We start from the raw sequence: 27,593 nt of genomic DNA, 5'->3' as shown, positions 1-27,593 counted from the left end.
CAATGAAGGCTGCACACTGTGCATCTTATTTTTATAGTCTACCCCTCGTCACTTGTAGCTGCCTTCTCTGAGGAGTCCAGGTATGGCTAACAGCAACGAAAAAGACAAGACAGTGATTTGGATACTTGAAAATGGGGCTTCTTTCATGACCGATCAGTCAAGAGCTTGAACACTGGATAGGATTAAAATCTTGATTTTCACCACCACCACCCCCAAAATTACAATGCCTGGTCATTGTAATTTAACATGACAAGAACAAGCAATTTCTACTCAAATCACAAATCTGCATTTTAGTAATAAATTCAGATGGTCTGGTTCAGAGACAAATGTGTTATGCTGAATGGATGTTTCCAGTATAACAACAATGACAAAACCATTTGGTGGATTCCTCATTCTCTGGCAAGACATTATTTTTATTGGCCTTGGGACAACTTCTATTAATAGATGCTCAGTTCTCATTGCAGATTCATGAGTCTGTGATTCTCCTTTTACTAATACTTTTGAGCATATTTTGAACTAAAATAAGATTTCTTTTTTTTTCCAAGTAGGAGTTCAAATTCAGTGCAAGGCACCCACGAATGTTTTATTTAGAAGGGCATTAATGGATCATCCCCTCATTTCCACTGCATTGACTTTTAATTAAAAGATGAAGTGGGTGGTATGGCAATTGCAACTGAACACTGTCTGGTAAGACTAGTAAAAGAATGAGATGCCAGACATCTCTGGACCAGATGTCAAGGAGCTTGGTGCCTGGCTCTGCCCCCTAATTTTCTATGTGACCATTTGTCCACTCTAGGCCTCTGTGTCTACCTAGTAAAAGGAGATGTGGGGCATAACAGTGATCTCCAGCCTTTTCTGGTATAAAAGCCAGAAATATCTTACTATCAAGAGTAAGATATCTCATGGACCTCCACTTGACTGTTTTATTTTAATGCTTGCAAGTTAATATTCATTCTGTGACTCACAACAAAGCTTAGGTGGATGTCAGGACTCCTTCAACAAGATGCTTTTCCATCCTGGAATTCAGTGATTGCAGAGTGACCAACTGACTTTCTGAGATCCCTCTCAGTTCTTGCTTTCTTTGAGTCTCTGAAGCTTTGTTTATGTGGAGAACAATGGGAGAGCAGTAATAGTCATAACATTGGCCAAACATCTCCTAGGAAAAGGATGGGTTTTTTAAAAATCTAGCCTCAGGAATATATTGCCCAAAGATTTCATTCTAAAGGAAGAATTCAAAACCAAAAAAGGGGAAATCTCCAGGCCACATGACCAGTTTTGAAGTTTTTATAAAACACTCTGAACTGAACTTTCAATTTTGCTCAAATTAGATAGACTAAATTCTGGATTTGGAGGGTTCTGCTGTTGTTTTCTGGAGTGGGAGGCCTAAGTGGGTTACACACAAGATGAAGGGAGAGGAAGTTCACATTCTAATCTTGCCTTCAGCAATGACCCCAAACAAGTTGCTATATAAACCAGGAAAAATCGTTTATCTCTGATTATTTTAGTTTAGATTACTTATTATTAATATCTGAATATGATAAGTACAATAAACTGTCTGTTGGCCAGCATTGTTGCAAAAGGGATATTTTGCTCCATCACATTTTCCTATTAACAGGAGATTACCATACATCTATAGGTCAACAAGTTTTAAAAAGTATAGTTGAAAAAAAGATCCATAATATTAGTACTAAACTGAACACAGTGTAATCATTTTTTATTACTTAGAAAGCCCTTCCATATAATTCTTAAACCTTCTCATCTCAAATATCACTAAATTGTTCTAACTATACCACCTAGTTAAAAATACCAATTGCTATAAAGCTAAACCAACCAGCTTCACTGCATGTAGCTCTTGCTACAAAAGATTCATTTAGGCTTGTGTATGTCAAGGTTCTACAGTTTGAGATAGTGATTGAAGGTCATTTACACCTTTCTCATGAGAGATGCACTGTCTCAGTTTATTACTATAGATGATGTTTATATTTTAACATCAGACAGTGCTTCACATGCACATAGATATTACAGAAGTATGACTAAGGAGCAATTCATGACCATCAGAAGACATCTAAACAGGCAGGAAAGGAACATATTCTATTGCAGACTGACCTCAGATAACTTTTTCCTCATCGTTTTCCTTTTAATCCCATTGGCAACTAGACACTGGAAGAATTTTAAAACAGAACCTGGGAAGTTAAACATGTAAAATAATATCTGATTCCAAGGCCTTTTTTTTCCTCTTTTTTTCTTCCTGAGTAACAGGAAATTTTCTGTCTAATCCTTCTTTTTAAGAGTCAAGGATGGAATTTGTAGTTGCCTGTACATCCTTACCTTAGAGGGCTTAAATTGGAATGACATCCAAAGGCCTCACTTGTGGCTTCCCACACAGGATAAAAAGATGCTTCCAATGTGCGTCATATCATTGTTTAAATGTTTTGATTAGTCACTTCAGTTCGATGATTTTCTTTTCTTTTTTAACTACAGCAATCTCAGAAGAATATATATGCCATCAATTTCCAAGAATAATGTATGTCCCCAGCATATTTTTTGTTTCCGAAACCTGGTTATAATAATTTCAAAACTAAAGTTTCCGCTTGTTGGTCTAAGGTTTATCAACTGTAACCTTACATTTGTCCATAGTTCTCTGCATTCCCAAATACTCACAAAGATTCCTCTAATTAATGAACTTCAAAGATCTCATTTGAAGATCAGGAATTCAACATTTTGGTTTACTTATTTTAAGGACATTTGGAGATAAAGCCCTAGAAATTGGTGTGGATTTACTTGACATTATAGTTCCTGAGATCATAACAAGAGGTCTACTTTGTAAAACATATTATGCCAACTGAATCTTCCAAGTGGTTGTCAGGACATTTTCCTTCTTCCCAGCTTGGAGTTAATTAAGTGTTAACTTGAGTGTTCAGAAGAAAACAGCTACATTTCAGGGGGAAAAAATGGAACTCAAAATATGTTAGACTCATCAATTGAATTATTTGATGTGTGCTGATTTTTATGACCTACAGATACTTTAGAACACATCTATTTTGGAGAAGGTGTCTATGTTCAAAATTCCTGGTCAGAATTGGCCAAATTTACGTTGAAGTTCTCCCTCCTTGATATGACATCTGTATAAAGACATGGGAAATCCTCTGTCCAAGGGGCCAGACACACCTTGCAGCTGACCCCGGCTAAGCACAGCAGACAGTAGCCTCACTTGACTCATGCTCAAGCTATCGGAGCTTTACCCAGGAGGCACATTAACGTCCACACCTTTTGTTCTAAATTTACTGTACCAAACTTTACCAAAAGAATTCCAGATTTGAAAATAATAAAAAGCAAAGGAGCATAAGTTTCATTGTTAGCCCAGAAGTGAGTCATCACTGCAGTATTTCTTCTGTCTACTGATTAGACCGGATATGGGCTGGGCGGTACGACAGGAAAGGCTGTTGCTTTCTGTATGTGTGAGTGAATAGTCACAAAAGGTCAAAATTTTAACATGTTAAAAGCCAAATCTCTCTCCTGGGCATCTGGAGTGGTTTTTTTCAAAACACCCTCCCAGTAGCAAAGGGGAAAAAAGACTACATTTTTTTTCCGTTTCTAACCTGAGTTTACCCCCAGCTGACACAGCTACGTGCTGCTCTGCATGGAGACTGAGACGACACTGATCTTTGTGTTTGGCAGGGCTAATGTGATAGGAGATTATCTGACGTTTATAGGAGGGTAGTATATCTGAATCCTCTCTGGCCTGGCCAAACACAGTGTTCATAGTCTGCGGGCACAAAGAAATCCAAGCCACGTGGTTAACACCACTTTTGCAATAAAGGGAATGGCTTTCTTCCACAGCATGGCATGGAGCATCATTAGGATGAACAAATAACTTATCATCCAAACCCAGGTACTTCCGAGAGTGAAAGGTGACCCAATTGATAATGACACCAGGACAACACCAATGAACCACGACTCTTCCAAACATGGTTACCTTAGGTGTCGTATTAACTAAGAAGAAGAAAAATAATACACAGCATTTATTTAGTACTCACTGAAGGGCAGTTACTGTGCCAAGCATTTTGTGAATTCTTTCATTTAAACCTTGCAAAACGTGAAGTCTTATTAGATAAATACCTAAATACCTTATTAGCCAGACCAGTGGTTTTCAAACTTCTTTGTGAACAGTGGAAAACATTTTGCAGGCAGAATCTTCCACAGAACACCAACACAGAAAACTAATAAAAACACAACTTCCCTGGTCAAAGCTGGGATTGGCATCTGGCCCTAATGACCCGTTCCTCCTCCTCTGCCCTGCCCAGGGTCCTCAGGCACCTTTGTAGAACCCTGGGCTTCTGGGGATTCTGTGAATAGCCTGCAGCCAGATATTGATATGCTCTGATTCATTTAATCCTCACAACCCGATGACGTTTGTCATTTATGTCATTTTACAAGTGAGAAAAGCCAGGTTGGGAAGGACTAAAGGACTTGTCTAAAATCATTTAGCTAAGTAAGTTAAAAAACAAGGATTCAAACCTGAATCTGTCAGACTCCACGCCTACTATTTTCCACCACATCATCTGCCTCCACTATGCCTGTCTTCTAGGCTGGTCAATATTTAGAAGGATATTTGGATCTTAATGGGCAAACTAATGTCCTCTGCCAGATTTGCTCTTGGTTCTCCAAGGTCTTTGAGGGCCTCCCTCCAGAGCCTCCTAACCAGTCCTGTTTGACCAGATGGTACCAAAGAGTAACAATAACAATAATAATGGTTGACATTTATGGTATTGATATGTGCTTGGCTGTGTGCTAAACATGTTAAATGTAAAGTAGGAACTATTGTTTTTATTGTCGCATCATTTGCAGATGAGAAAACTGAGCACTGCAGAGGTTATGTAGTGGGGTAAAATATCTAGTAAGTGGTGGAGACAGAACTTGTCTTGACAACAGTGTATACTGTCTTTTTCCCTCTTAACACACTCTGGTCCCCCCGGTAATGAACTTGGCACCACTCTCTCAGCTAGCTGGGGTTCCCTTGACATTTTTATTAGACTTTACTCTTTTTTGGTAAACTAACTCCTGCTCAGCAGTAGGGATTGTCACTTAATGTATTCTACCTCCTGGGAAAACAAATGTGTACCGGAAAAGAAATATCTGAGGCACAATAAAATTTTAAAGAGTTTTTTTAGTAAGAAGCCAGTCATACATTGGGAAACACCAGACCAAAAGAGCTTTAGTGTTCCTATGACAAAATGCCAGAGGCAAGTATTTATTGGGAAAGTGCAGAAACAAAATAAAGAATTTATTTGGTTGGTTTGCAATTACATAAATGCCTTTTTTCAGGTACCGTATTGGAAAGTCTTTAGTGACATAATAATATGTGAGTTGGGTGCTTATGATTGGCTGGGGTTATGGTTTAGTTCCCACATAAGCATTTATCAGATATGAACCCGAGTTAAGTTTCACTTCTGCTTGCAATTTAAGGTGCATGCATATTGGTGAGCACCTGTAGTCCCAGGTACTTGGGAGGCTAAGGAGATCACTTGACCTGGGAAGTTGAGGCTGCAGTGAGCCATGATCCAGCCAGGATGACACAGTGAGACCCTCCCCTAAAAAGAAAAAGAAAAAGTAAGAAAAAGAGCACCCCTGTTTCTCACCTCCCAGAAGCACTTTGTATTGGGAACTTTGTATCTGTAATATAGATCCAGACCAGCAAATCCATGAAACCTGTGTGACCTAAGGGCTTCCTGGAGTCCAAGTCAGAACTCTCCTGAGGATGAATTACTATAGAGCTGTCTTGAGAGTTCCATAATTAACCTAGCTGTATTCATTTATTCCATAAATATATTTCGTATACAGACACTGTACTAGCTTCTTAGTTGTTTCTTTTTTTACTATGACCAGCCTATCTAAAAAACTGCATTTGCCATGCATGGTGGCTCATGCCTATAATCCCAGCACTTTGGGAGGCTGAGGTGGAAGGATTTCCTGAGCCTAGGAATTCAAGACCAGCTTGGGCAACATGGCAAAACTCTATCTCTGGGAAAAAAAAAAAAAAAAGGAAAAAATTAACTCAGCTTGGTGGCATGCGTCTATTATCCTAGCTACTTGGGAGGCTGAGATGGGAGAATCACCTGAGCCTTGGAGGCTAAGTCTTCAGTGAGCTGTGACTGCATGACTACACTCCAGCCTGGGCAACAAAGCAAGACTCTGAATCAAAAATAAGAAGAAAGAAGACTCTGTTGACCTTTGTAAGAATGGATTACTTGTTATAGAGCAAATGCTATCCTCCCGCCTCAGCCTCCTGTGTAGTTGGGACCACAGGCATACACCACTATGTCCAGCTAATTTTTCTTTTAATTTGTAGACAGGGTCTAACTGTGTTGCCCAGGCTGGTCTCGAGCTCCTGAGCTCAAGTGATCCTCCTACTTTGGGCTCTAGTGTTCCACCCAGCACTCCCAAAGTGCTGGGGTTACAGGCATGAGCCACTGCACCCAGCCAACAGAGTATTCTACATATCAATATATGCAGTAGGACATTTATTTAATATTTTCAAAGATGATTATGATGAGTTCCTGAATTTGAACCAGCCTCCAGTGAATGCATCCTGGAATACCTTTTGCTTTCTTTTAGCCTAGAGTTTATCTGTTTTCACATGACATGAAAATAGCATGACCTGGGTAATTCATTTGACAAGTATTTACCTAGGACTGGTAAGTGCTTTTTATTGTTACAAGTAGAAGAAGACTATGCCATTATGCTTGTAGGTCTTTAAAGGACCTACAACCTAGTTTGAAATAATTTTAGAATGGGATTAGATAGTATATAACATGATATCAGCGTACTCATATTAAAGACCCTACTTTGTCTCTTTTTCTATTTTTTTAATGCCTTAGATAAAAAGATGTGAGGGATCCTTGTTAAATATCTGGGAGACACAATGCTGGGAATGAGAAATGGAAGACTAACATTGACTGATATAGATAGTGATGTAGTAAACAAGAGCATTGTGCTGAAACTAACAAATTGAAATTAACAAGAATAAATAGAAAGCCTTGCATTTAGTCTCAAAACTTCAGTAGCATAATTACAGGATGGAAGAAAGCTGAAATGTCCACATTCAAAAAAAGTCAGTTGGCTTTTTATTTAATCTACACCATCAGTTAATACCTTAAAATACTATGGAGCACCAGACACCGTGTAGGCACTGAGGGACCTCACCACCTGATGCACCCGCAAACACAAATCTATTGGTCTCTAATGTACAGCTGGAGGAGAAAATAAGCCTACTTCATAGATCTCATCAGGAGGAGACACAACACTCTAAGAAGGTCATATTTGATAAAATAGCCTGTAGAAGAGGGAGACTAGAGTGGTGAGTGACAGATAAACCAGGCTGTTCAGAAATACTGAGCGACCACAGGATGTTTAGTCTAAAGAAGAAAAGATTATAAGACTTTGATGGCTGTTTTCCAGCCTTTGGAGAGCTGTTGTGTGACCACAGTGGAGCCTTAAGACTTCTTTTGGGTTATTTCAGTTGGACCAATGAGGTGAAAGTTAGAAAGGGGCAGCTTCATGTTGATGTCTTAAAAGTTTTCCTGCCAACCTTGGGAAAGCCTGCCTCTAAAATTGCAAAATTTCTAAAAAAGCTATATTTTCAGTGACTAGAGTAGATGATCTCTAAGGATTCCTCTAATGCCAATTTTTTTTTCATTTTTATTTTCCAAATTAAGTGGGGGGTAAGAGAATTTTTCATAATACCTTCCTGAAGCCTTCAGACCTGCAAGAATATTGCCAGCCCACAATTAATGAGTATGTTTCTCCATCTTCGCCACCTTCACTGGCTAAAACAACCTTGACTTGGTGAACAGAATGTCATAGTAAATATACTCCAACCATTAAATTACACCACTGACCCACTTAGGGCAAAACAGTTATTAAAATCTAAACTGTGTCTCCATTCATTCACCAGTTGGATATGTAAATACCAGTGCTGACCAGAACATACAAGAAGGGGAAAATCTTGCCTCAAAGTGAGGTAAATGGTGAGAGGAAGTTGACAGACCAGAGCCTAAGAGGTGGAGCACATAGAAGCTTCCACATACTGTCTGGAGCTCAAGGGGGAGTAATGGTGCCCTGAGCTGTGCAAATGCCAGAGGAAGGGAGGCACCTCTCAGCTCCCTGGAGCTACCCTAATATTTACTGTGGTGGTGTCTCCCAAGCTTCACAGTTCAAGCCAGCATCTTCAGAACACCTGCTATGATTTTAGGTGAGCCCAGATGTCATCACACAGTTAAGAAGATAAACCATTACCACATTCTCAGCTGGCCATTTCTGTTGTTCACTTCTGACCAAGGAATACTTTGCCCAGACGGTTGCCTTCAGTGCAACAAAATGTACAGTTCTAGGGGAGAAAGACCAATCAAATACTTCTGTCAATAAGTTGTTGTCACCAAAAACTGTGAATTTACCTCTTTATTTTTTGCCAAATACATCATTTTGACATCATGTTAATTTTCCTGGGGAATCACTGTTTAAAACAGGGAAGTTTTACTGACTTTAAAATTGACATAGGTTGACAAATAAACATAGATACAAGCCCAGTTTTTATTATTACCATTAACTAGAAGTCTTGTTACAGTGAGACAAGATATCTTGTTTTTAAGTTGAAGTGCCTAAATAATCAAAGTTATTTTGAATGATACTAACAGCCACTTGGAAAAATCTGGTTAAAACATGGAGTTAAACTAAAAGATAAGATTTGTTGCATGATTGCAGAGTTACAGAGACTTTACAAGACTTCAAATAGTTACCGACAGTGATGCTTTTATACAGTGAGCAGGAATAGTAAGTAACATATTAATGTCTTGTAACTTTGTCAAGCTAAAAAATCATAATTATAGGGCTAGACACCGTGGTTCACGCCTGTGATTCTATCACTTTGGGAGCCCGAGACAAGAGGATCACTTGAGTCCAGGAGACCAGCCTAGGCAACATAGTGAGACCTTGTCTCTACAAGAAAAAACAATCAAAAAATTGTCCAGGTGTGGTGGTGCCTGTAGTCCCATCTATTCCAGAGGCTGAGGTGGGAGACTTGCTTGATCCCAGGAAGTTGAGGCTGCACTGAGCTGTGATCATGCCACTGCACAACAGCCTAAGCGATTAAGGAGACCTCGTCTCAAAAACTGAAACAAAAAAAGGATCATAATTATGAAGGGGGAAAATGTGATATAGGTATTATGTATATAAAAACATAAGGAGAAGCGCCATTATTTCTCGTGAAGCCAAGTGCCTTCTATGAATCCATTGACAAGAAGGGTGCTGAGCAGCTAGTGATAATGGTGATAACCGAGAGTAAAATGCCAGAGCAGAGCCAATTCCCTTTTTCCAACTCATTTAAGGACTCGCCCACTATTGTGTTTAGACACCCAGTACACCCAAAGGCTAAGGTTGCTTCCATAAAACATATTCAAATAAACCATTCCAAGGTAGACTTATTTTTACTTGTAGAAAGAGCAACATTTTGCAGATGAGTTTGGTTTGGTTTGTCTCCGTCAATCAATTTTAAGCCAAATGTATAAACCATTTTAACACGAGATGAATCATGAGGCAGCTCAGAAGTAATATCAGCTACACCAGCTACACTGAATCTCTTTAACCTTCACAGCAACCTTACAAAGTACTTACTCTTACTATCCTGCTTTAACAGAGTAGGAAACTAAAGTGCAAGGGGTTTTGAGGAATTTGTCCAAGAACATACGGCTAAGAATTGACAGAGGAGGGATTTGAACTCACCTTGGCTGATGCCAAATCCAAGTACTTGATCATTAGACTTACCACCTCCCCAGTAATGTTACATAAGTAAAATTAATCACATGCCTACTGGGTGCCAGGGACTGTGTTAAGCCCTTTATATACATTAGCATGTTCACTTTGATAGTTGAGACATTTGGACACAGGTTAGAGGAATAACAAAAGAACCACTAGGTCGACTGTTCTATGTGTCTTTGACATAACACCCTAGCTTGGATGTAATCTCTGTGTTACTTGAAATTGCAAGATTTTAGCGAAATGAAGTTATTTTGTGATTTCTTCCTTGCAGAGGTGGAATGGTGCAAACCAGTGAGCAGTATGAATTTGTGCACCATGCTCTGTGCCTGTATGAGAGCAGACTTTCAGCAGAGACTGTTCAGTGAGTCATTGAAGACTTGTCAGACCATCAATCTCTTGATGTGGGTGGTTAGTCAAATTACCCACCCAAGGCTTCTAGAAGGAGCTTCCTGCAATGGAGGGAAGGAGAGGCTTTGAAGATAACGTATGGCATGGATTGTGGAAGACTGGGCAACATATTTAAGATTGCCAGCTCCTTGTGTATATGAATGCATTTGTAAGCATCCCCCAAATTATTTCGAAGGTTTTTTGATGATGGAGGTAAGATAGGTTTCTCACACAGCCTAAGGCAGATTTTGTTTTGTCTGTACGAACTCTATCTGCCACACAGAATGTATGTATGTAATATTCAGTAATAAATGTCATCAGGTGATGACTGGATGAGCTGCTGAAGACATTCGTATTATGTGTTAGATGCTTTAATGTTTGCAAAATCTGTCTTGTGAATGGACTGTCAGCTGTTAAACTGTTCCTGTTTTGAAGTGCTATTACCTTTCTCAGTTACCAGAATCCTGCTGCTAAAGTTGCAAGTGGTTGATAATGGATTTTTAACAAATAAGTCTTTGTTTTTGAAAAACAAAAATCAAAAGCAGTAACTATTTTATATGGAAATGTGTCTTGATAATATTACCTATTAAATGTGTATTTATAGTACCTCCTATCAAACAATTACAGAGCACAATGATTGTCATCGGGTATATATGTATTTACTCTCTATTATTGGTCATAGAGGTGGCTTCTGCTCCAGAACTCTATCCACTGTATTTCTACATCGTGAGTCATTTTACTTTAAAAGGGAAAAACAAATTTGTAGCAACTATGAAGTATCAAAAATTTTAACTACGTGTCACTCTTTTGCTAAGAAGGGATTTTTGAATATGCTATCTGGAATCTACCTGGAATCTCTCTCTCAACAAAACGTATATGCCTTCAGGAATGATATAACCTGTCCCATTTTCGGAGGTTCCTTATAAGGACATTTCCATGTATGTCCTTACATTTCTGAAAGGTTTCAACCTTCAAGAGACAAAAAAAATTCAAATAACTACCCTCAGCAAACACTAGCTGTTCTGCTCAAATATGAATTTTTAATGCAGCAATGTTGACTTTGTTTCATACTGCCAATAAACTCTTAATACTAAACACTGAGTAAAGCATATTCTTTTTTTTTTTTTTTTTCCTAGTTGGAAAGAGGCCATCATCTGTTTGGGGAAGACCAAAGTAGATAATGTGATGGGTTTAATTTTAGTGTCTGCATCTCCCCAGTGAAGATGACGATCTCAAAATGTAATATTGTCATCACTTGGGAGATAGTGATCTAGAAGTGCCATCATTATGTGGTTTTCCTCAATAGACTCGCAGCATATCATTATACAAACAGTACGTGTTTATGTCTTTATGTCACTTGTCATAGACCCTCATGAATTACATGGCTTGTGTTTATTCAGCAGAATCACATCACCTGAAGAGATGTAATGTTTCAGGAACATTCAATTATCTAAGATTACAATTCCTTTCTTTCTTCTTGAGGTTAAGAAGTAGTCACACGCCAAAGGAAAGGTAGGTAAGGTCTTAATGAGATTTACTCTGCTCTTGAAGGCTGGAATATTTTCTACATAAAAAAAAAGAGAGGTAATCATAATCCCTTCTTTCTAAGGAAACAGACAGAAGGACACTGGTGTAAAACTTCCCCAAACAATTCAATAGGAGGAAGTGCTCGTCACTGACTTTTCCCCCCACCATGAAGGCACATTTCCTTCCTAGTCTTTGCTTCTCTTATCTGGGAGAATTTTTTTTTTTCCCCAAGCGAAGCATGAACAGTTGCTAAGTGGAAAATGGAGGCTGAATTTTACATGGTGATTCTTACCTGCTTGATCTTCAGGAACTCAGGTGAGTGAGTCTGCCTCAGTTTCCTGAGGCATTTCTTCCAGATCTAGCCAAGGAGTCTCTGGTCTTTGAAAAGTGTCTAAAATGAGGTGGAAGGGGCCAGGTCTCCATGGCAGTTTAGCCAAAGACGATGAAAAGCGGGAATAAAAGGAGCCAGCTATGCCCACACTGTTGAGATTTCTCTCCAAAGGAAAATAAATGCTCTCCTCTCATCCTCCAATGCTTGAGGCAGCCCCTGAAATGATACATTTAGAGCAGAGCATAAAGAACCCCAAGGAAAAGTCTATGTTATGTAACAGTCTGTGGCTTTCCCCAAGCCTTTTTCCAACCCGGTTATAGTTTTATTTTCTTTTGTGTTAAAGAAAGAAAATGGAAGAAATATGATTAAAGTGGGTGACGAAATGTAGTGTGTTTTATTTGGAAGTTGTCATTTGGCAAGGCTGAACATTTTCATGAACGAGCTGGGCAATTTAAGTAAAACCTCATTGAAAATTGTTTCTGAGCCAGAATATCTTGCATTTTAATACTGATGTTTAGCAATTGGATGTTTAATTTTCTTACATCGGAAAATGATGATTTTTAAAAGATCTATTAGTATTTGAGAGAAAACTGTAGATATTGTCATAAAATAGAGAAATGTTCCTCTCCATGACTAAAGGAAATTTAGTTTGTGATAATCAATACTTTCATGGGCTGCAATTAGCTAGGAGGTTGTGCTTGGAGAAGTGGGAACATTTGTTTTATTTTTTGATAAATGTATGCAATTTTTAAAAATTGTTATTCAAACTATGAAATTTGTATACAAATACTGCAATGTGAATTTAAAGACTGGAAAAGGGGGTACCTTTTTAAGGTAGGGGAAGAAGGTTATATCGAATATGTCAAATGTTTAAAAAGGGAACTGAGCGTTTCGTAACTTCAGAATATCTAACTAATTGGGCTAAAATATACTGTATACTTTGGATGATTCTGTTTCTTTCCAAGCTTCCTTTCATTTTCCAATAAGAGGTGTGTTTTTGTCCCCTAAAGCATGTGAAAATTTAAAAAAAAAAAAAAGATGGGGCGTTAAGTGTGACATGTTGACATTTTACATCGTCAGCTTTGGAATTTTAAATCACGTGTTAAATATGAGAATATTCACTTGAAATGATAGCAATAACAAAATATAAGTAAAACTAGTGATTTTATTCAGCTCATTTGTGGGTGGGTTCTTCCGTTTTCTAATGGGCCTCATAATTTGCTACCTAGTGCTTTATGAGCTTTTCATCTTCCAGAAGGGTTTCAGATTGTCCATGTCCAGAAACAACAGTGTCTTTTCAAAAATGAGAAAGTGGTCGTGGGCTCATGCAATAGGACCATCCAGAACCAGCAGTGGACATGGACTGAGGATGAAAAGCTCCTTCATGTTAAATCTGCACTATGCTTGGCCATCTCCAACTCCTCTCGTGGCCCCTCCCGCTCAGCCATCTTGGACCGGTGTTCCCAGGCACCCCGATGGACCTGCTATGATCAGGAAGGCTTCCTTGAGGTGGAAAATACATCTCTCTTTCTCCAGAAACAAGGCTCCAGAGTAGTGGTCAAGAAGGCCAGGAAATACCTCCATAGCTGGATGAAAATAGACGTCAACAAGAAGGGAAAACTGGTCAATGAAAGCCTCTGTTTAAAGAAAGGTGAGCTATTCCTTTCAGAACGAATCCTGAAAGTCTTTCTACTAAATATCTTGGGTTTTTTTGTTTTGTTTTGTTTTGTTTTTCTACATTTAAGGGAAGTCCACATGCCCCAACATATTTCCTATGGAAGATTCATAAGCTAATGGAGGTAGATGGTGAAGTGCCCAATGATGGAAGACTTCATTACCCTCATTAAAATAAGCCCAACTTTTTCTGTTGCTTGTTCTTCCTTCCCTTCTTGTCTTGCTGCTTTTATTAATTCCACAGATATTTCATGAGCCTCTCTTCTCTGCCAGATAATATGGTTAAGCACTGTTAGAGGTAGGAATATGGATCTAGGCATATACACAGCATATATATGTAATGACTAAAGTCAGTAATCAGGAAATTATTAGATTTTATTGACAGACACTTCTATTTGCTGATTATAAGAAATTATTAGAACATCAGAATGGTGCTTGATAAGACTGGAAGATAGACGTGTTTTTGCAAATCTCTTGTATTGATGTTTAGGGGTAGATATCTGTTGGTGGTAACATGCTTTTGAAATGTTAAGAATCAATGGGAAGCCATAGATTTTTCTAATTTATTGACCATTAATGGATATAACCCAGATAATGGACACAGGTAAAAACATGCTATATACATGCGTGAGCTCCTGGTGCAGGACACAGTTCAGTCCTGAGCTAGGAATTTTTCTTGTGGAATATATAGGCAGTTTAATCTTCTCTTGAAGTTAATCATGTTATTGTGTATTTACTCCTCTGTAAGAGGTTTGCTTTAGGAAGTCATGAAAGATAAAACTGATGAATCACAATATATTAGGCAACAATGGACCTTACAAAATATGGGAAAAGTTATTAAGAAATGAAGCGCCTCACTAAGAAGACAAATTTGTCAGGGTTAAGTAATTTGTCCCAGATCTATGATTAGAGCCTAAGATTTTTAACTCTTTGTTCAGTGTACATTTCACTATACCAGAGATTCTCAAATGCTTGACCGCAGGCTTGCCCCATGGCTTCCGTAAGAATCACGTGGGGTAGAAAAGGGAGGGCTTACTAAAAATACACATTCCTGTAGCTAATACATGCTGGGCTTAATTCCTAGGTGATGGGTTGATAGGTGCAACAAAGCACCACGGCACACGTTTACCTATGTAACAAACCTGCACACCCTGCACATGTACCCCAGAACTAAAAATACAGATAAAAAAAATACACATTCCCAGGATTCTTTCCCACCATTTTTTCCTCTACAACCACCTCCAAGATTCTGTTTCAGGAAATCTGGATTTGTGCATAATACTTGATATTTATTAATCACCAGAAAATTTTGATCCATAATCAAATATGAGATCAGCATCCACTGTATTGTTAAGTCTTTTCATTAGGTATTGATTTTTGAGGCTTATATTAGTTTTTCCACCATGGTAACTTTGAACAATTTTTTCTCATTCATTCTGTAAGTTAAAACAAGCATTTAACTAGATACCAGTTGAACGTGTTACGCTTTTCTACAATAAGCTGTATGCTTTGTTACAATAAAGGTTGAGAGTTATAGTTTCTATTCTTATATCATTTCTGCTTATGAGAATAAGATAAAAAACCAATTAGAAAATTCAACTTTATCAGAAAATATTCAGCATATAGCACCAATTTGTACAATACCTTTCCTGTGATTCATCTATCAAGGCCTCTCCTAAATAATATAGAAACATTATAACTATTCCATTTGTAATATCCAGTGTAATGGAACATTACAAATATTCCATTTGGAATATAACCATTCCATTTGTAATCTTCACAAGAAGTGAGATTCATCCCCAAAGCACAATCAAACCTTATCTAACATAAGATTACTTAGTTGGAACTTTTAAAAAAAGTAGATATGGACTCAGTGGTGAGTTATTCAAGATAAAAGATAATTCACAGAAAAACTACCTCCTATGACCCTCATACAAATGTCTAGTAATGGACTTCAAAAATAAGGTACCTAGAATAAGCCATTTGCAATTAATCACTGAACAATGCTATATTCAAAAAAATGCCTGATAATATGTGTTGGGGAAAGAAATAAATTTCTAGAAAAAGCAGAAGTTAAAATTTGCACAATTGTGGTACAAAAACACCTCTATATTTGTGTATACATAAGTATAACACATACTTTTGCTTTAACACAATTATAAGCTAACAGATACATTTTTCTGCTCCATCTTAAATGGCATTATGGGGTTTTTTTGTTTTTTGGTTTTTGTTTTTAGAAACAAAGTCTTGCTCTGTTGTCCAGACAGGAGAGCCATGATGTGAACATAGCTCACTGTAACCTCCAACTCTTGGGCTCAAGTGATCCTCCCACCTCAGCCTCCCAAAGTACTGGGATTACAGGCGTGAATCACCATGCCCAGCCCTGATAAAAGATTAAGAATGATACTTGTAGACCTATATCATGAAAGCTCACTGACTTGCTAGAGTAGCTACTGTGAAAAATTAACCGAAATGCATTCATATGTTTGCAATGAATGATTCCAAATCATTGTTTAAGTTGATAACTAAGTATTATAATCTAAAGCAGCACAAATACATGTGTTGTTCATCCATGGGATGTGAATTTTTTTGTGTGTTCTTCACTAAAAGAAAGCAGACCTATGAAGGTAAAAATCTAAACCACATGTTTCATATTTGTTTCATAAAAGACACATTAATGATTGTATTCAAGTTTCCAGGTAATATTTATTTAACACCTACTATGTGCCAGAGCTTGTGCTAGTACTAAGGTACCCTCCACTAGGTATTTTTAACCCAAGCTGCATATTAGACTCACATGGAAGCTTTTAACTAATACTGGAGTACAAAACCTCTAAGCTGACTAAATCAGGTATTGTATTTTTAAAGTACTTTCTAGGTGATTCTGATGTGCAGCCAAGGTTGAAAATCATTAAATATGTCTTATTCCTTAGAGTAATGGGGAAATCAGATAAGTAAATAAATAGATAATTGCAACAGAATATAGAGAGAAGAAAGTACTTTTCTTTCCAATATATGTCCTTGCCAGTATGTCACATTAAGCACTCATTCTTTTTTTAAAAAAATTATACTTTAAGTTCTAGCGTACATGTGCACGACGTGCAGGTTTGTTACATAGGTATACATGTGTCATGTTGGTTGGCTGCACCCATCAAGTCGTCATTTACACTAGGCATTTCTCTCAGTGCTATCCCTCCCCGAGTCCCCCTCCCTCAACAGGCCCCGGTGTGTGACGTTCCCTGCCCTGTGTCCAAGTGTTCTTGTTGTTCAATTCCCACCTATAAGTGGTACATGTGATGTTTGGTTTTCTGTTCTTGCGATAGTTTGCTGAGAATGATGGTTTCTAGCTTCATCCATGTCCCTGCAAAGGACATGAACTCATCATTTTTTATGGTTGCATAGTATTCCATGGTGTATATGTGCCACATTTTCTTAATCCAGTCTATCATTGATGGACATTTGGATTGATTCCAAGTCTTTGCTATTGTGAATAGTGCCGCAATAAACACATGTGCATGTGTCTTTATAGTAGCATAATTTATAATCCTTTGGCTATATACCCAGTGATGGGATGGATGGTTCAAATGGTATTTCTAGTTCTAGATCCTTGAGGAATCGCCAGACTGTCTTCCACAATGGTTGAACTAATTTACACTACCATCAACAGTGTAAAAGCATTCCTATTTCTCCACATCCTCTCCGGCATCTGTTGTTTTCTGACTTTTTAATGATTGCCATTCTAACTGGCATGAGATGGTATCTAATTGTGGTTTTGATTGGCATTTCTCTGATGACCAGTGATGTTGAGCATTTTTTCATGTGTCTGTTGGCTGCATAAATGTCTTCTTTTGAGAAGTGTCTGTTCATATCCTTTGCCCACTTTTTGATGCAGTTGTTTGTTTTTTTCTTGTAAATTTGTTTAAGTTCTTTGTGGATTCTGGATATTACCCCTTTGTCAGATGGGTAGATTGAAAAAATTTTCTCCCATTCTGTAGGTTGCCTGTTCACTTTGATGGTAGTTTCTTCTGCTGTGCAGAAGCTCTTTAGTTTAATTAGATGCCATTTGTCTATTTTGGCCTTCGTTGCCATTGCTTTTGGTGTTTTAGTCATGAAGTCTTTGTCCATGCCTATGTCCTGAATGGTATTGCCTAGGTTTTGTTCTAGGGTTTTTATGGTTTTAGGTCTAACATTTAAGTCTTTAATCCATCTTGAATCAATTTTTGTATAAGGTGTAAGGAAGGGATCCAGTTTCAGCTTTCTACATATGGCTAGCCAGTTTTTCCCAGCACCTTTTATTAAATAGGGAATCCTTTCCCCATTTCTTGTTTTTGTCAGGTTTGTCAAATTTCAGATTGCTGTAGATGTGTGGTGTTATTTCTGAGGCCTCTGTTCTGTTCCATTGGTCTATATCTCTGTTTTGGTACCAGTACCATGCTGTTTTGGTTACTGTAGTCTTGTCATATAGTGTGAAGTCAGGTAGCGTGATGCCTCCAGCTTTGTTCTTTTGGCTTAGGATTGTCTTGGCAATGCGGGCTCTTTTTTGGTTCCATATGAACTTTAAAGTAATTTTTTCCAATTCTGTGAAGAAAGTCATTGGTAGCTTGATGGGTATGGCATTGAATCTATAAATTACCTTGGGCAGTATGGCCATTTTCACAATATCGATTCTTCCTATCCATGATCATGAAATGTTCTTCCATTTGTTTGTATCTTCTTCTATTTCATTGAGCAGTGGTTTGTAGTTCTCCTTGAAGAGGTCCTTCACATCCCTTGTAAGTTGGATTCCTAGGTATTTTATTCTCTTTGAAGCAATTGTGAATGGGAGTTCACTCATGATTTGGCTCTCTGTTTGTTATTGGTATATAGGAATGCTTGTGATTTTTGCACATTGATTTTGTATCCTGAGACTTCGCTGAAATTGCTTAATAGCTTAAGGAGATCCAAAATCTTAGCCCAAAGCTGAGACTATGGGGTTTTCTAAATATACAATCATGTAATCTGCAAACAGGGACAATTTGACTTCCTTTTTTCCTAATTGAATACCCTTTATTTCTTTCTCTTGCCTGATTGCCCTGACCAGAACTCCCAACACTATGTTGAACAGGAGTGGTGAGAGAGGGCATCCTTGTCTTATGCTGGTTTTCAAAGGGAATACTTCCATTCAGTATGATATTGGCTGTGGGTTTGTCATAAATAGCTCTTATTATTTTGAGATATGTTCCATCAATACCTAGTTTATTGAGAATTTTTAGCATGAAGGGCTGTTGAATTTTGTCGAAGGCCTTTTCTGCATCTATTGAGATAATCATGTGGTTTTTGTCATTGGTTCTGTTTATATGCTGGATTACGTTTATTGATTTGTATATGTTGAACCAGCCTTGCATCCCAGGGATGAAGAGGACTTGGTCATGGTGGATAAGCTTTTTGATATGCTGCTCGATTCGGTTTGCCAGTATTTTATTGAGGATTTTTGCCTCGATGTTCATCAGGGATGTTGGTCTAAAATTCTCTTTTTTTGTTGTGTTTCTGCCAGGCTTTGGTATCAGAATGATGCTGGCCTCATAAAATGAATTAGGGAGGATTCCCTCTTTTTCTATTGATTAAAATAGTTTCAGAAGGAATGGTACAAGCTCCTCCTTGTCCCTCTGGTAGAATTCAGCTGTGAATCCGTCTGGTCCTGGACTGTTTTTGGTTGGTAGGCAATTAATTATTGCCTCAATTTCAGAACCTGTTATTGGTCTATTCAGAGATTCCACTTTTTCCTGGTTTAGTCTTGGACACATTATGCATCCAGAAATGTATCCATTTCTTCTAGATTTTCTGTTTTATTTGCATAGAGGTGTTTATAGTATTCTCTGATGGTAGTTTGTATTTCTGTGGGGTCAGTGGTGATATCCCCTTTATCACTTTTAATTGTGTCTATTTTATTCTTCTCTCTTTTCTTCTTCATTAGTGTTGCTAGCGGTCTATCTATTTTGTTGATCTTTTCAGAAAAACAGCTCCTGGATTCATTGATTTTTTGAAGGGTTTTTTGTGTCTCTATCTCCTTCAGTTCTGCTCTAATCTTAGTTATTTCTTGCCTTCTGCTTTTGAATTTGTTTGCTGTTGTTTCTCTAGTTCTTTTAATTGTGATGTTAGGTTGTCAATTTTAGATCTTTCCAGCTTTCTCTTGTGGGCATTTAGTGCTATACATTTCCCTCTACACGCTGCTTTAAATGTGTCCCAGAGATTCTGTACATTGTGTCTTTGTTCTCATTGGTTTCAAAGAACATCTTTATTTCTACCTTCATTTTGTTATTTACCCAGTAGTCATTCAGGAGCAGGTTGTTTAGTTTCCATGTAGCTGTGCGGTTTTGAGTGAGTTTCTTAATCCCGAGTCTTAATTTGATTGCACTATGGTCTGAGAGACAGTTTGTTGTGATTTCTGTTCTTTACATTTGCTGAGGGCTAAGCATTCATTCTTAAAAAAAAATGTTTCAAGTGTAATTTTTAAAGTTGCATATTTTTAAACAGTCTTTTGGGAGCACACAAGAGTTTATCATATTAATAGTTTAGCTATCACCATTATTACTAACTACTTCTTCTTCCTAATTGTATTAATAAATGTTTCAACTTTGTGCAAAGTGTTTAATATCAAACAGTAAACGGAAAAGGAATAATAAAGCTTTCAGGATTACTTTCAGGAATGCCGTGAATAGTTAGTGTATGGCATCATAAATTATTGCTTTTGTCTTCTGTGCAATCCAAGTATAATTTTTAAACTCACCAAGCAATCAAATGTTACAGTTGACCAGGCACAGTGGGTCATGCCTGTAACCCCAGCACTCTGGGAGGCCGAGGTGGGAGGATTGCTTGATGCCAGGAGTTCAAGACCAACCTGGGCAACACAGCGAGACCCTATCTCTAAAAGAAAAAAAAGTTACAGTTGCATCTATTCCAGCAAGAAATAGTACTGGCCCGAAGCAGACAACAAAGGTTACAGTGGTCCAATTAATGAAGTTTTATGAATCTATTAGATGGGGAAAATTTCTCATGCCTTGGCCTTCACATCTGTAAGGAAACAGGGAAATTTACTCAAAGGAAATTACTGGTTTGCTACTTGATCTAAGCAAATATTCCTTGCCAGGGGAAAATTAAAACATTATAAACCTGAAACTGGTTTCAAAAACATTCACGCAAATCCATTGGCAGATAGGCCATGTCTATGTCGTTTGAGGACTTTCAGTTGAAGGGTGCAGAACTCTATCCATGGTTCAGATAACTTTTTGAAGGAATGTCAAGTCTCCTTACATTTATAAAAAAACTAGCCAATTGTCTAAAATTGTTATTTTTCACTCAGACATTTCATACTGTGAAGAAAGTAACACTAAATACAGAATGTCAGCCAACCAATCAGCATTTATTCACCATTCAATTCAGATTTATTCATTCAAATCACATCTTTATCTGAGGGCAGGAATTTTCTTTTTTAATTTCAAGGGCAGCACTGGAAAGCAGACAAATATTTGTAGGCAAATTTTCAAGTGTCCCTGATATGGCTGAGCCGGTGAAATCCCTAAAAGAGATTTTGCTGATGAACTAAACCATATTGTTGGCAGGCTCGATATAACTGCTAGTTAAAGTAATTGCTTAGTTGTAGTGATTTGGGAGAGGGAATAAAATGTGTGAACATTGTAAAAGATAAGCAATCATATACACCCTTGGGAAAAAAGTTTTCATAGAAGTTGTTGGCTTTAATGGCTGGCAGAAGTACTTGTGGGGAAAAACAAAGCAAAACAGAAAGTGCCTTTTGTGTATAGAAACCCTACTTGGACTAAATTGGCTGTCACAGTCATTTTAGGGTTTTTCTTCTTGCATCATTGTAGCAACATGGGCCTTGTAGTGGACCACTTTTAAATATAATGTCTGAAAATAATGTTATCAGTGATTATTGATATATGATTTATGTGATCACTGAAGATAGCAGGTATAGCATCCAGCATTCCCCAACCATATTCAACCTGTGACAAATCACTGAACTTATCAGGGCACACACAGGGCTATATATAACTCTCATGGGCCCTGGGTTCTTTTGCCTTTGTGGTCCCTTTCCCCTACTGAAAAAAAGAAAAGTAAAATAATAGATTTTCATGTAGCCTAAAATTCTCATTTTTCCTGATCTATGAAAAAGTTAAAACATTTTCTTTGACTCTAAAGTTTCTGTTTTATTTTCAAACAAATTAAATCATTGTGTTGCCCTAAAATTATCCTGGGCCCTAATCACTGTGCCTGTTGTGTCTAATGGACAAGTCAGTCTTGCGCATGCCAAGTTATCCTCCCCTTTCCAGCTCCCCTTTCCCTGACTCTGTTTAGTCTCAGGTTTGACACCTCTCTCCTTATAGCCTGATAGCCCTGAACTTTGGAGCCACTCTTCCTCCTCCACCCAGTATGCCTTACTTCCACCCTACTATTTCAGTCTTTTCTCCTAAAGGAAACATGGGGTATCAGGTAAAAGAAGCACATCTTCATAATGCAACACGTGGTAGAATTGTTGAGTAATAGTTGGCTATTGAAACATATTTCTTTGCTTTAGTTAGCCTTTCCATTTTTTTCATCTAATTTTTCCCTGTGCTATGCTTTAGTGTTTTACTATGCTATGTCTTGGTATCAATTTCCATTTATTAATTTTACTTTCTTTCTAATCATGGGTCTTTTAAAAGTAATTTAGGTATGTATTTTTAGGTGTACTCTTTATTTCACTAATTATATTTTCTGAAATGTTAATTATTCTTTTAACCCTTTCAGATAATTATTTAGTCCATTATCGTTCCCATCTATTCCAGTCAAACCTTATTTAATGCACACACACGTGTGTGTGTGTGTGTGTGTGTATGTGCAGTCATCTCTTAGTAATATAGGGGGTGGGTTCCAGCACCTCCTGCAGGCATCAAAATCCAAGGATGCTCAAATTCCTTATATAAAATGATGTAGTGTTTACATATACACACGTTCTCCTATATACTTTAAGTTATCTCTAGATTACTAATAACACCTAACACAATGTAAATATAAATAGTTGTTGTATTGCTTAGCGAATAATGACAAGGAAAAAATGTCTGTACCTGTTCAGTACAGATGCAACAATCCATTTTTTTTCCTAATATTTTTTATCTGCAATTGATTGAATCCACCGAGGAGGAACCGCAGATTCAAAGAGCCAACTAGATAGATAGATAGATAGATAGATAGATAGGATAGATACCATCCTTTTCTAAAGTATCTCCTGTTTCATTTGTTATCTCTTTTCCAGATGATTTACTCACTTTTAAAAAAGCGAGTAATTTGGCATTTTTAAAATTTCAAATTTTTATATTTGGCATCTTCCTACAGAACAGAAAGTACCAGTATAGTTAAGTTCTTCTATTTCAAAAATGAGTTTCATTCAAGTTATTTTGTTTTTGACATGCTTAAAAGTTATTTGTATCATTTAAAGAAGGGAAACTTACACAATATATTATCTTTATTATCATTATAGAAATTGTATTTCTAGTATTATTTCTGAGTCATATATTAATTTGTAAGATAAAATACACATTGCTCTTTTAAAAATAAATTTGAAAGATGGTCTTGATACTATGCAGCCATTACAAATCACTTTGTAAGCTAATAGTACCCTATAAAAAGAGCTATATGCAACTTGAATGCTAAAACTTTTTAGATTGGCCAAGAATGGTCGACCTTACCTTGAATTGTGTTCTGGGAGAAATTGTATAGTAGAAATTGTTATAGTAGGGAAACAATGTAGTAACAATGGTACAATAAAGCTTTCAAAAATAGCTTTCACATATTGTTCCATTGTATAAGAAGTTTTCCTTGCGTTTGTCAAAACATCTTGCTATTTCATGAACTGTGAAATGAATATACATTTTTAAAGAACACCCAGAGAATTCATGGATACCAAACTATCCAAAGATCTACTATTTTCAAGTGAAATTTCATAGCACCTATTTCAACAGAGTTCAGGAGATAAAATAAACTTAATTTGATGGTCTTATATATTTCTATAATGGATTTTCTTTCTTTCCATCCATTTTACAATCCTTCAGTAACCACATAAATGATTCAAATTTATTTTTGGTTCATATTACGTATATAACTAAAACCGTATGTACACGTATATTAGGAATCACCTGAGAAACTTGTTAGAAAAGCAGGTTTCAGGTCCCACACTAAGTCTGCTAAATCGCACTTTCCGGGGGGAGGACCAAGGCTTCAATATTCTAACAAGCTCCAAACGTGATTCTGATGCCTACCTAAGTTTGCAAACCACTGCTTTAAATTTGACAAAACTTGTAAGTTGAATGTTAAGACTAAATCTTCTTTCTTGCTTCTTAAATAGCACAAGTTAAAAACACAGACACAGAATGAAAGGGTTCTGGACCTGAATATTCTGTCGTTTCTTTCTTTGGGAAAAAAGTGGTGGTCTAAAATGGAAAATGAACTTGTTTGGTATGGGATGTTTTAAAAATATATTTAGAAGGTTAATTAAAGATAATGACAGAAGACTGAAACTTTTTCCACAAGATAGTCCAAAGCTACGTGCATTGGTAATAACCTATGTTATTTGCAGAGAAATTTCAAGAGTGTTTTGAAAATTTATCTATTTTTGGGAAACTCCAGTTTCATCCACTGAATTATGTAAGCTGACTAATTTTTTAAAAAGCTCTTAGGATAAAAACTTACCAACAGCTCCTTAGTGAAGAAGAGTAAGTGTGGGTTGACATACTAAAACATGTAATTACATGCTAGGTATTTAGAAACTTGTTTTTGTCCTAACCCCATGGTTAAATTTTTTTTGAGGGTCTAAGAGCTAAAATCGTCATATGTAGCAGTCAACTCAGAGGATCAGGATCAACCAAAGCTGAAAACAATCAAAATGCTAATCTCCATACACAGAAATTTTTACATCCCTACAATAGACAAACGTCTACTTAAGGGAACATTCAAGCACCTAACTCAAGCAAGACTGCAGAATTAAGACTGTTTCTTGGAGTGTGTTGTAAAGGAATCTCACTAATAGTATAATTGAGTTTGTCATGTAGGAAACACCCCAAGGCTGAATAAATCTGATCTATGTCCAGAGTGGCTAACCTGAGCACCAAAGCAGTAATAGTGGCACAAGATTTAGAAAGGCAAAAACAAACAGAAACTAAGGGGAATGTCCAAAAATCTATCAAAGTTGAGATCTAGTAGATGTACAAGTAGGACTGCCAGATAATATACTCACACTCGGTTACATTTGAATATCAGATAAATAACAATCTTTAGTATATTACTAATACACAGTATGTTATCTTTGTATTATTGTATATTTGGGATACACTAAACATACCAAATTATACTAAAAATTGGTTGGCTATTTATCTAAAATTATAATTTAACTGGACACGATGTATTTTTATTTGCTAAATCTATCACCCTTATATACACAGTACTTTGCACACTCCTTTGCATCTCAAGGAAAGGATGCTTTATAGCCAAGATCATTTTATTAACTTTTAGAAGAACGGCTGATATTTATATCTTGATAAATTATAAAAATACCTTTTCCATCTTAATCCTCCTTTTGTGCCCTCATTTCCCTCTTTTTTACATATATTATTATATGAAATACACTAATCAGTTGAGATTGGAATGGAAAGGAATGAGACTCAAAAGAGGGGTAGGTAAGGCAGACCAGAACAGGGAAATAGGATGATAAATAGCTTCTTTAAGAGCCCTCACCTGGCACATAGTAGTTGTTTAATAAACAGTTGTTTGAATAAATAACCAATAAATGAGTAGTGAAAAATAAAATCCTCGTTCTCCCAGTCTTTTAGCCAGAAACTCTTCAAAGGTATGTTTATCTGATTATACAAGGTTTTGTGGGGTTTTGTATCCCATAAGACTCTAGTGCACTATGGAGTTGATGGAAACATCTGAACACACCACATCAGACCATAATTTACAGAACTTCTCAGTGCTTCAAGTGTGCTCTAGGGTCTTGCTACACAGTGCAGCCCCAAAACCAGCAACATCAGCATCACCTGAGACCTTAATACTGGCTCTGACCATCTCTAGTGCATCAGAATTTGCACATTAGCAAGATCCCCAAGAGATGGAGAGCACATTTTAAAAGTAAGGCTAAGTGAACCTGATTCATGAACCAATTTCTTTTTAATATGGGCAATTCAGCCTTGCAAAACAAAGCTATAAATTAATCCCACCAGCTCATAAATTGTAAGTCAATTTTGTGTTCCTCCAGAAGATAGCTTAGAAAATACCACAGTCTCATCATTTGTGACTACACAGTTGCATTAGAAACAGTTTGCACTGTGGCTAACGAAGTGTCATTACTTTTCAAGGAATTGTCAGTCTTTGTGATGAAGTTAGGCAAGTCATTAACAGTGATTCTCAACCCGGTATTTTGTTTAACACACGCTTTGAGAAGCTGATAAAAGCTATTACAGTGCCCCACAGAAGAAAAGCATACATCCACATATACATAGAATTTTGCACAGTTTTTGGAGACTCATGGATTCCCCTGAAGCCAATTCAATGACCCCCTAAATTCTCATAGAATAGGTTTAATTCTCTCTTCTACACAGAGCTGGGTTTTTCTCTGGTAGCGTAGTTTCTACAACTTTCCTTCCAGCTTATAAAATTGATAGATGGATAAACGATGGGTGAATTGGACAGGACAAATGAACATTGTCACGCACTCAAAGTATATTTGCTTTTTTCATTTAACTGAAGCTTATCCACATGCCCATTATTGAAAAGGCCCTCTTTTGCTAAGTAAAATTGATTTTTATGTGAAGAATTCATGAAACATGAGAATAATCTTTGCAACTATCTTTTCTTTACCTCAGCTGGCCTGGGAGCAGAAGTTTCGGTGAGGAGCACTAGAAACACGGCTCCTCCCCAGATTCCCACTACCTTTAATGCAGTTCCAGATAGTCTGGAACGCCTTATTAGAAATACCACAGAGGTCTTCATCAGAAATACTGCAGAAAACTACTGCCAAAACAGCAGCAAGAGGCAGCATCCTGATCTGCACATGACTGGAATTACAGACACATCATGGGTTTTGTCGACTACTCAGCCCTTCTCCAGCACCACTGAAGAGGTAAAAGGAAGGGGGGTGTGGAGTGTGGTCTGTGCATGTCTCAGGAGGCTCATTGCTTGAAAAGACTTGCTTTGCTAAAAATGCCACTGCTGCAGGAGGGGATTAGGCACTCTCACTCTGTGTCCTGGCTGCTAAATGTACAGGAAAGCATTTTGCATAATGAAAATCTTTGAAATTGACTCAAAATTTCTATATCTTTATGAGATGCAGATAATTAGGCTGCCATGGCATCACTGTAGCTTGGCCATATTTTCTGAACCAAAGTCAGCGTTCATGGCGTTACACATGTCTTGAAACCAGAAAATAGAAATGAAAATCAGTGCCCTGCAGGCAACCCTGCGTATGTGTCATAATTATTTATGCTCTAAAGGAAGGGAGAGAGTCCAAAGCAATGGCAGATTCAAGAATCACTATAATTGGCTCAGGAACACAGTAAAAGATGAACAGAAGTCACATACCGCTTCTACATCAACATCCTTGAACCACCTCCACAAGGTGACGTTAGTCAAATGACTGAGAAGCAGAGTGGCACCATCACAGGAGTCTGTTCAAATAGTGATTCTGCTTCAGGTGTTCATCTCTTTGGTTTTGCTTTCCTTGCAGCGTTTTAGTCCACCATTTAGGCAATATGTGTAATTATAGCACATCAAAAAACTGAGGTTCCACTGGCAGACTTCAGCTTTTTCCTAATAAACAACCCAAATCATTTATAGA

General features: G+C 37.3%; 2 protein-coding genes across 5 annotated transcripts in view; both read left to right on the top strand.

Annotated features, from left to right (window-relative positions):
• Positions 1 to 11,301, top strand: part of PTPRR (protein tyrosine phosphatase, receptor type R) — a 285,083-nt gene extending 273,782 nt beyond the window's left edge. For all 4 annotated transcript variants that reach the window (XM_025403508.1, XM_025403509.1, XM_025403510.1 and 1 more), the window contains one exon: positions 10,085 to 11,301. In XM_025403508.1, the coding sequence (XP_025259293.1) occupies positions 10,085 to 10,178 (94 nt within the window). In that variant the 3' untranslated portion in view covers positions 10,179 to 11,301. The remainder of the gene's footprint in view (positions 1 to 10,084) is intronic.
• Positions 11,302 to 11,941: 640 nt separating this feature from the next.
• The window catches only part of PTPRB (protein tyrosine phosphatase, receptor type B), a 122,192-nt gene continuing 106,540 nt past the window's right edge, over positions 11,942 to 27,593 (top strand). The window contains exons 1-3 of the mRNA XM_025403262.1: positions 11,942 to 12,042; positions 13,314 to 13,709; positions 26,623 to 26,879. Of these exons, the coding sequence (XP_025259047.1) occupies positions 11,988 to 12,042; positions 13,314 to 13,709; positions 26,623 to 26,879 (708 nt within the window). The 5' untranslated portion in view covers positions 11,942 to 11,987. The remainder of the gene's footprint in view (positions 12,043 to 13,313; positions 13,710 to 26,622; positions 26,880 to 27,593) is intronic.

The sequence above is a fragment of the Theropithecus gelada genome, chromosome 11 (genome assembly GCF_003255815.1).
Source record: "Theropithecus gelada isolate Dixy chromosome 11, Tgel_1.0, whole genome shotgun sequence".
Taxonomy (NCBI): domain Eukaryota; kingdom Metazoa; phylum Chordata; class Mammalia; order Primates; family Cercopithecidae; genus Theropithecus; species Theropithecus gelada.
The sequence above is the reverse complement of the archived record's forward strand: the minus strand, read 5'-3'. Positions and strand labels throughout refer to the sequence as shown.